A 10,676-nucleotide genomic window follows, 5' to 3' on the forward strand; every position below is an offset into this window, starting at 1 on the left:
GACGAACTTGAAGGCCAAGAAAGTAATTCAGCTCACTACACATGTTCATCTCGAATTCCTTTTCCATGACATTAGTGAATTCTTTAACATATATATCAGAAGTGGAACATAAACTTGTGCAATGATGACATGTTTCTTGTCCCTTTTTGACAAACAAGGTCCTACCAACATACCCTTAATAAATGAGTGGATAGACGCTCATACCAGGCTCTTAGAGCCTATTTCAGACTGTACAAGGCTTTCTTAATTCTGTACACATGATCGGGATTACAAGGGTCTTTGAGTCCCTGAGCCTATTCAACATAAACTTCCTCTTGCAAAATACCATTCAAAAACACATTTTTCACATCCATTTGGTACAGTTTTAAAGTGAAGATGACAAGTTATTGCAAGAAGAAGTCTAACAGATTTGAGCCTACAACAGGGGCAAAGGTCTCATCGAAATCAAGCCTTCAACTTGTGTAGATACCTCTACTAGCAAGGCTAGTTTGCTACCTCACCAAGCATAAACAACACCCTCATGGGATCCAACCGCTACTTGCATCTTGTAGCCCTATGTTCAAGCTACGCTACGGTATCCGGAAGTCGCAAATCCGTCGCCGGGAAGCCACCTTCCCGGCCTTGCCAAGTTGCCTCCACAATATGCTTCTCTAGACTAGAATAGTGACTTTGAGTCCCACATCTAAGAAAATGTAAATGAGGGAGCCTCCTTCCCCTATAAAAGGAGACTCCTCCCACAACTCAACACATCCCATTACATCTCTTGTAATCTTGTTAGGCCGCAAGGTTCGACACACTAGTGCACATTCAAGTGGACGTAGTTTCCCGCTAAGGCGGGAAACGAACCACTATACATCTCGTGTCACTCTCTCTCTCTATCTCTCTCTTAAGCTAACTAGAGATCCCACGGATCCAAACGTTAACATTGACGCCATCTGTGGGAAGCCGACACACAAAGGCTTCGTCACCTACCACGAACTTTGACCCATTTGGGCCGGTCAATACTTGGTCAACGCTGGAAGGGTATAGTCAACGCTGAACCTTCAAAAAAAAAAAAAAAAAAAATGGGCGGCAAAAATTCTCTAGACACCCAGAAAACTTCTCTGGGCACCCCTCCAATTTTCAATTTTCCCGCCAGTTCCTACCAACTGCAGCTCCGTCCAACTTCGACCGAACCCGTGGTCTCCATCAGGCTCCGGCTCCGCCAGACTTCAGTTCCGCTGAACTTCAGCTTCGGCCGAACACCAACGCTTCGCTGAACTTCGAGCTCTCTTCCGCTCCGCCGGACTATCTTCATGCTCCGCTGGCCTACTCCTCCGCCAGGTTGCAGCTCCAGGCCCTCCGCCGGAGAGTCGTCCGCCAGGGGACCCCCGCCGGCATCCTCCACTAGCAAACCAAGCCTCCGCTGGACTGTTCACCGCTGAGCTTCACATCCGCCGGCAGGCCTCCGCCAAGCGAGTCTCCGCCGAGCTCCAGGTTTGCCATCTCCGCTGAGCTCTGAGCTCCGCCCAACTATCCTTCTCCGCTCCACCGACCACCGCTGAGCTTCATCGCCGGAAGGGTCTCCGCTGAACTCTTCCGCTAGCCAGGCCTCCGTCGAGCAAAACCTCCGCTAGGAAAGAGCTCCGCTCCGCTGAGTTCCAAATCTCCGCCACACTTTGAGCATCCGCCGAACTCTTCAGCCACCGCCGGACCCTCCGGTCTCCGCCAGACTCTTGAGTCTCCGCCGGACTCTTGAGCACCAGCGGCAAAACCTCCGCCCACCAAGACAATCTCCGCTTGGCAACCTCCGACCAAGCTCCTCCGCCGAGTCATCCTCCGCAGGCCAAAAACTTCACCACCGCTGACCCGAGCTTCCTCCGCTAAGCACGATCAGCGGCACTTTCCTCCGCTAATTAATCCCCGTCAGCGGCAACTCTCCCGCTAGGCTCGATGGCTTCTCGTGCTCATTCTCGTTCACTCATCATCATCGACCTCGATGTCTGCAGTTCCAGAATGTGCAGCGGCCACCCAGCGGTAACCCAGCAACTTCCGCCAACGAGGCCCAGCGGACAGCGACAGCACGCGGCGAAGCTTCACTCCCAGCCATCAGCGAAGCTTCGATCCCCAGCGGAAATTCGGTCCCCAGCGGAACTTAAATCTCAGCTACGTTTCAATCTCAGCAAAGCTTCAGTACCCAGCGAAGCTTTAATCCTCCCGGAGCTTCGACCCCTTGCAGAGCTTCAATTTTCCGAGCGGCCCTTCAATATTTCAGGCTTTCAGCCACCCAGAGATATACTATGGACACCCAGGTTGGCGGTATACAAAGCAATAACCACCGCCCTGCCGATCTCCGAGCATAGTCCGACGGTCGTCGACCCACCCAAAGGCTGGGTTAACAATCAACTCTTAATTGGTGCAGCACATTCGAAAAAAAAATTTGAGCACCGACTGCCACTGGGCCGTACAAAGATAAGCTTTCTTATTCATGCCATTATTGTCAAATACTACCAAGCACCACGTGCTTCCGCTTTCTGCATAAGTTAGGCGACACAAACACTTCACACATATATATGTTTATACTAGTGACCGCATGCGCCGTTTACATCACCTATAGGCCCATACCAAATTAGTGTTGAGCTAGTTATCAACATGCATAATTATAGATGGGAACTCCTTTCAATTATCAATTATGCATGTTGCAGAGGCTGAGTAACGTGTCACCTTTACATAAATAACTATACATATATAGTCAAACACGCTATACTTGCATGTTCTTCTGACGCTATAGGTGGCTCCCCATATAAATGACTTGCTGCAGCTTTCCATGTCTATCTTATAGCATGACACAACATCATAATCATACACACGTATATGCTCTTGTCTATGCTACACGTATCAACTACAATGTTTGTATACCACATACAAATACATAACTTCTTCTTTGGACGCCTTGTTCACACAGAACACTTTGTCTATTCATATAGGCACGAGCACTACAATTTGGGCATCTACTAGCTACCCATGTGTGTCACTAGGCTTGAGCATATACATTTAATTGATGCTTCGCTTTTAATGGCCTTACTCAAGTGCTCCACCATTCTTCCCCGATCAATGCACTTAACAATCATTTAACACTTCAAAAATGATTACATGAAGCATACATTTAGTCCATCTAACATGGCCAAATTGCAATTCATCTTAGATTGCTTATACACTTTGCATCACATCTTATCAAAATACATGCAAATTATTTATGTTGATTTTACAAACCTACATATTAATCATCTATTTTGTTTCAAGGAAATTCAACTATTTCTATTGAGCATTCAACCGCAACTACGAGTTGACGTACATTATCGAAGTACTTTATCAGCCACAAGCAAATGAACCTCAAATCAGCATAAGATAAGTGCCTTCCTCTTATCTTTACGCTCTTACAATTTGAGCTACCGCCGATGCCATGACTATACATGTCTCTATAACCCTTAAGCATGCCTACAACATGTTATTAGCAACTTTACTACAAGTACATGCTACACACATACATGCTTAAATGCACTTTCATGTGACATGCATCTAGAAGCTAGTGACACTTACGACTAAATTAAACATGCTCGGATAAACGACTTGCTCGGGTTACGACTCGCTTGGGTATCGAGTATGGCCACGACTTGCGCTTGGGCCACGCCTCGCATGCTCGCACAGCGCCTACACACTCAACTACACCCAACTTGCTCAAACAACCCAACTTGCTCGATCATGTCCAACATGTTTTACTTAAGCCCCAAGTTCACAAACGCTTCATTCGATGTCACCGGGACTACTCCCACAAATTACTTTGGACACCCATTACACTTGCCACTATCTATTGTGCGTGTTATATGGCCATAAGATCCACATATACAACTACCAATATTTTACATGTTCATACACATTGATGGAATATTGAGTTCTTCTACCATTTGTTGTTTGTAACAAAACGAATTCTTTTCGCATTCCATTAATACGAGCGGTAACCAATACAACAAGCATTCTACATATGCGCGTTTTTGTCTCATTGTGAAGGTTAAAGGAGTCCCTTCTTGCTTACGGAGCTCGGGGACTTGTAGGGGCTAGGCGCCTCTCGGACATTGTTTATGCTTGATGACTTCATGATTATAACTCCCCAACCAAGAAGCTTCTCTTACTCGGGGACTTGTAGATACCTCTACTAGCAAGGCTAGTTTGCTACCTCACCAAGCATAAACAACACCCTCATGGGATCCAACCGCTACTTGCATCTTGTAGCCCTATGTTCAAGCTACGCTACGGTATCCGGAAGTCGCAAATCCGTCGCCGGGAAGGTGGCCTTGCCAAGTTGCCTCCACAATATGCTTCTCTAGACTAGAATAGTGACTTTGAGTCCTACATCTAAGAAAATGTAAATGAGGGAGCCTCCTTCCCCTATAAAAGGAGACTCCTCCCACAACTCAACACATCCCATTACATCTCTTGTAATCTTATTAGGCCGCAAGGCTCGACACACTAGTGCACATTCAAGTGGACGTAGTTTCCCGCTAAGGCGGGAAACGAACCACTATACATCTCGTGTCACTCTCTCTCTCTATCTCTCTCTTAAGCTAACTAGAGATCCCACGGATCCAAACGTTAACAACTTGTGTGTATCCTTGTGCAACAAGCCTAGCCTTTTTCCTAGTGATATTACCATGCTCATCACTCTTACTTTGAAAAATCCACTTGGAACCAATTACATTACACTCACTAGGTCTAGGCACAAGATACAACACATCATTCTTAGTAAATTGATTTAACTCATCTTACATGGCATTTATCCAATCATCATCAACCAAGGCTTCTTTAAAATTTTTTGGCTCAATGAGTGAAACAAAACCACAATGTGAAATTATGTTAATGTTCACTTTATTATCAGTCAAGAAGCATACAAGTGTAGAATCATTCCTTAACCCGGCTGCAGCTTGTCTTCAAGTTTGAATCCCATCATTCACATTACCAATGATGCCTTGAGATGAGTGATCTTTTTGGACTTTTTAAAGCCAGTTCTCAAGACTGGTGGCACTACTAGAATAATGTCATTAGACATTGCCACTATTAAATCGGTCAGGATTGCACCTGATATTAAAAATCGTGTTAACATCAGTTTGTGAAAAAACCGATTTCTATTATTATTATAGACATCGGTTACTTTCGTAACCGATGAGAAAAGTTTCGTTTGAAAAATTTTAAAAAACGCGGAGGGACTAAGTTTTAAAATTTGACAACTGCGGCCCGCAGGGACCAATTATTTCATTCCCCCAAAACTTCGTATTTTTTCCCTCTTTCTCTAAAACTTTTGAACCTTAGCTAATAACTGTGAGACTCAGCAGCTCATTCACCTTGCCGACCTCATCGTTCTCCAAGCTGACCTGCCTTGAGTTCCTGACATCCTTCTCCAACCTGACGTGCTCCAAGTCCCCGACTTCATTCTCCGACCTAAGTCGACTAGAGCCGCCTCTGATCTGACCCAGAGTCCCCGACCTCGCTCTCTGACCCAACCTCCCTCTCCAGACCCCGAGCTTGAGATCCAATCTGAACTCGAGCTTATTTGCCGACCTGAGCTTGTCATTCTCCTATTTGAGCCGGCTCTACGTCTAGTCGCGTGGGTCCTCTTTCTCTCTTCTCTAGCTTGGTGATTTCCTGTCCGGTTTTGATCTAAAGTTCAATCTTTTTTGTTTAATAAGGTTGGGCTGAAAATGAATCAGAGGGGTTTGGTTTTTAAAGCTTTTGAATTTTTGATTTTTATGTAGCGTTTTCCCTCTCCCCAAATTTCACTTCCCTCCCCCCCAATTTTCAACTTCCCTCTTCAATTGAAACCCACCATAAAAAAAAAGAAGTTTCATTCACTCTGCTCCCATTTTGCAGTTGTAATAGAAAGAAGAAAACAAACTCGAGCTGAAAATGCAGTCGATCTGATTCGACTCGGCGGAGAAGGCGGCGACTCGTATCAAGGGTTCAACTCGTAGTTAGATGTGAGATATATTCTGGGTTAAGAGATTCTGGGAAACATTTCAGTACAAGGTGAGGTTACTCGATCGAATTTGGAGGTTACTGGATCCTTTTTTTTGTAATCTTTTGATTATATAATTTGTTTGATATGTTGAGTGTGTATTGATATTGGATTGTGTTAAGTTGATGATAAGATAGTGTTGATATTGGATTGTGTTACGCTATTGATAAGATGGTGTTTGAATATTACTCTGCCATATACGATTTGGGAAATTAGTGTTCTTGTTGATTGTGTAGTAATTCAATTTTGAATTTTGAATTGTTATTGCTGCTTAATTGTGGTTTTTTTTTTTATTATTATTTTTTTTAAAATTTTAATATCTACTAGTAATTATGCAGATCTACCAGTAATATTACCAGGATGAGTTTTGAATTTTGATTCCGTCAAGAGGAATGATGCCACTGGGCACCATGCTACTGTGACTACTGGAGGGTAAGTAAATAGCCTTATATGGAGACTATAGATCTAGTCTCTAAACAAACAGGTTCATAGTATAATATGGATATTATCTACAATGAGATGAATTTCATATTTTCTTAGATAATCTTAATGAACTTTCTAGTTCCAGCATAACAATGGCTTTGGATGTATAAGGATTGCCACATTCTTGAAGGATAAGTAACTGATTGGATTTGGAAGACTGTCAACTAATAAAAGTATAAACTTTACCTGTTTGTACTTTTGATATGACTCAAAGGAGGATTTGCAGTTGTTTATCCTCGCAAGGAGATAAGCTGATAGTTATTGAAATTTGTAATTTCATTAGGAAAATTTGGATTTGTTGATTGATGTGTTTGGAGTGGTAGGGACCTTTCCTGGAGTTCTTCTCTTTCAGTTTGCGACTTGTCCTTTGTATGGGTTATTTGGCTAGAAAGAAATAGTACTATATTTAATCACATGCTAGCTAATTTGAGAAAACATGATTGTATTATGATTGTATTATGTACAACAAAGCAACAAGTATCATAGGGTTATGGCGGGATTAGTAACATAGAAGTTTTAAGAAATAGAATAAATGGAGAAAACAGAGTGTGTTAATAGCTGTTGTAGTTTGAGAAAACAGTAGAGAAGAAAGGGAGGAGAAGAGAGACAAAATGATAATACCAAGGCAATAAGTCTTCAGCAAAACTCAAAATTTCTTTCGTTCTCTATCTTGACATTACATAGTTCAGATCAAATAGGAATTGCATGGTGAAAAGAACTTCCATTTGGTTCTGCAACTAGCTCAGATCAAGTTACAGATGAGTGACAATATCTTTATTTCTTTCAACAGGATGGTGTATTTAAATCTGAAGGATGACGATCAGATGTTGATCTTCTTCTAATAAACATAGCTACAAATTCCTTGAAAGGGGGACTTGCTAGTGAGGTTTGGGGTGATATACAGCTTGCAGCACTGCGTGCACTTTTGGCATCTTTCTTGTCTTCATCTCGTGTCCGCCCCCCTTACTTAGCTCAGGGTGTTGATCTTTTCTGTAGAGGTAATTCCTTTAAGAATATGTACTCTCATTCTTTCTTTTGATTATCTCATGGATTTATCTGTAACAATCAATGTTTATCAACTTCAGTTCGTTGACACAGTTCCAAGCTTTAATCTTTATAGAGATTAATATTAGCTTCGTCCAAAGTTTATGATGTTTGATAATATTTGATTTACTATTGGGTTCCTGAAAAGGTGGATTTGATATACTGTTGGCTTCCACAGAAAGTTGATCAGCAGGCTGTCTTTAGTTTCTTTGTTCCTGGTTAGAATTGAACTAATGCTAGGACTTTACAAAGTGTTTTGCAAATTTAGAAGCATAACCATTTGAAGTTTCAAGTGACTTATGTCCCTGCTTACCTTATTTTCTAAATTTGTTAACCTTGTTATTTGAAGTTTTTGAATCACGAAGATGATTCTGTTTATGATTGATCTGCTTTTCTGCCCTTTTAGTGACCTTTGATTTAACTTGAGTAAGATATGTATGCAGGGCAGCTTCCATACCAAAAAGCAAGGGTGGTACGTTTCTTCAAATGAAATTGGTTTACAATCAATTGGCACCAATTTTCCTGTTTTTGCTTCAATGGATTGATTGCTCGTCTTCATGTTTACTTGTAAGTTACTTGAATCTTTTCGACATAGTTGTATATAAGGTTGGTTTCTGCTTAGCTATTCATATGTTACTGAACTGACTCAGATTTGTTTAATGGTTTTCCCCTAATAATAATTGGGTCCAAGCTCTGAATGTGTTGGTTTCATGTCTTCAGGTACGCTCAGATGGGAGGGCAAATATCTCGTCTTATGGAAGAAAAGCTACTACCAGTCAATTCTCAGTATGTAAATGGTTTTGTGAATTTTGGTATTTTATCATCTGTCAAAGACACTATTTAATCCATATATAGAGATTAGGTTTTTGCATATTTTATTTTACGGACAATTTAGAAAAAAAAGTCTCTCTCTTGCATAGCTTCACTTTAGGATTTCAAAATTTATTTACTAATTTCTTTCAATGGTTCTTTCGTGCAATGGTTCTAATTTTCTCAAAGACTTTCACTTCAGGTATAGGGTTCCCCTTTCAAACTTTAAATGACATAGAACTTTGTATACTGACAATATGACAGGGAATTCACAAGCTGCTTTGTTTCTGCAGAAGTTATATTACCGTCCCTTCAGCGTCTCCATGGTGATTCCTTGGATGTGGATATCACCCAAGAGGAAGATCTAGAGATGGTTGTAAAAAAGAGATATGAGGATAAGATAAAGCTTTCTGATGTTGACTTGGACAGAGAAAAGGAATGTGGTATCTGCTTAGAGCCTTGCACCAAAATGGTTTTGCCAAATTGCTGCCATGCCATGTTTTATTTTGCCCATTTTGTAAACTGTTTAGGATGTGATTTTAGATAAAATATCCCAATATTCAAATCACTCTTACTCTTGTTAACTGTCGAAATTGCAATTTATAGTAGCAGCTACATATTCTTTGGACATCATCCTCTTTATAGAATATGATGACTAGATATAAAGTTGAAATCAATTTTAACCATGAAAACTGATGTCCAGTAATACAGATAGATCAGTTCTAAAATGAAAATCGATGTTACTAAAATATACAGACATCGATTTTTTGTCCAATACGATATGTTACTGAGTACCAGACATCAGTTCCAACATGAAAATCGATGTTACTGAAATATACAGACATCGATTTTTTGTCGAAAACGATATGTTACTGAGTACCAGACATCAGTTACAAAATGGAAATCGATGTTACTAAAATATACAGACATCGATATTGTGTCGAAAACGATATGTTACTAAGTACCAGACATTAGTTCCAAAATGGAAATCGATGTTACTAAAATATACAGACATCGATTTTTTGTCGAAAACGATATGTTATTGAGTACCAGACATCAGTTCCAAAATGGGAACCGATGTCTGTAACAGTATCAGTCATCGGTTCTTAAATCAATAACGATGTTAAAACGCAAACTTGTGTTGTATAATCTATATTTCTTTAAGCTTGAAATACAATAAAATGTGGGTTTAACAATAGTAAAGCATGCAAGTTTGTTATCATTTAAACCTATTTACATCGGTTTATAATAAGGAACCGATGTCTACACGAATACTAGACATCGGCTAAAAACCGATGTCTGCATTTTCCGGATCTTTCTCATCACCCACAAAGACATCGGTCTGGGGCCATAATTCTAGTAGTGTGGAGGGTCATAGATCGGGTCTTCATGTAAGTCATCTTTTTCCTCTTTTACCTCCATAGTCACTTTGCTTATAGAGGGTGGGTCTCCATTTGTATTGACATAAATTGTACTCGCAACAAAATGATCAATAGACACATTATAAGATTCCATAACAGACATTGTTCGCTTATTATACAAACCTATTTGTTTTGCTGTTTAATGAGTAACCAAGAAAGATGCCTTTATCACTTTGAGAATCAAATTTAGCAAGATGCTTTCTATATCGATAAATGTAGCAAGGACTTCCAATGACACGAAAGTGACTTACATCTGGTTTCTTACCTTTTGATAAGAGCATAAAATGCGATGTTTATAATATTTAAACCCTATATTTTGCTAAGTTATTTCCTTTATCTTGATCAATTTAACTTAGTTAGTGTTTTTACAGGTAAAATGGAGTCTCAAGTCCGAAAATGTCTAAGAAAGGCACAAGTGGAGCAGAAATGGAAAGAAATAAAGAAATGGAAGTTCTCCCAGTTTGACTAGGAAAAGGAATCCTAGTTGGAGTAGGAATCAGAAGCTGACTTGGATTCAAACTCTTAAGTCGCGGAAATTAGGAGTTCTACTTGGACAAGGAAACCCAATTCTACTCAGATAAGGAATCTTAGTGTGACAAGGAGTCCCTGTTGGATAAGGATTACTCAAGAAGATTACGGAAGAGTGTGGAAGAATCGCAGAAAAGAAGTTTGTATTCAACTAGGAAACCTACTTGCATATGGAGTTCTACTCATACTAGGAGACCTGTGGAAACTAGGAGAAGTCTATGGAACGTCCATGAAGCATCTAGAAGTCTCAAGAAGGTCATATGCCGTGCACATGAGGAGGAAGTCTCAAGGAATTCAAATTACAAAGCAATGTGGAGTTTAGACTTCTTGTTGAGTAAGGATTG

General features: G+C 40.6%; 1 protein-coding gene and 1 long non-coding RNA gene across 3 annotated transcripts; both read left to right on the forward strand.

Annotated features, from left to right (window-relative positions):
* The first annotated feature begins 5,284 nt into the window (after window positions 1-5,284).
* On the forward strand, window positions 5,285-7,527 carry LOC112193721. Of its 2 annotated transcripts, none has more exons than XR_005807945.1 (4): window positions 5,285-5,720; window positions 5,902-6,057; window positions 6,385-6,478; window positions 7,320-7,527. It is a non-coding gene; the product is annotated as an uncharacterized LOC112193721 (long non-coding RNA). The 2 variants fall into 2 exon arrangements; XR_002933985.2 differs by having other exon boundaries at window positions 5,289-5,638.
* A 411-nt stretch (window positions 7,528-7,938) lies between these two features.
* Window positions 7,939-9,013, forward strand: LOC112194588 (E3 ubiquitin-protein ligase AIRP2). The gene is made up of 5 exons (XM_040517057.1): window positions 7,939-7,946; window positions 8,017-8,179; window positions 8,294-8,359; window positions 8,573-8,585; window positions 8,677-9,013. Exons 1-5 carry the CDS (start codon window positions 7,939-7,941, stop codon window positions 8,928-8,930), a joined length of 504 nt encoding a protein of 167 aa, XP_040372991.1. The 3' UTR covers window positions 8,931-9,013.
* Window positions 9,014-10,676: the final 1,663 nt, after the last annotated feature.

The sequence above is a fragment of the Rosa chinensis genome, chromosome 3, assembly GCF_002994745.2.
Source record: "Rosa chinensis cultivar Old Blush chromosome 3, RchiOBHm-V2, whole genome shotgun sequence".
NCBI classification, from domain to species: Eukaryota; Viridiplantae; Streptophyta; class Magnoliopsida; order Rosales; family Rosaceae; genus Rosa; species Rosa chinensis.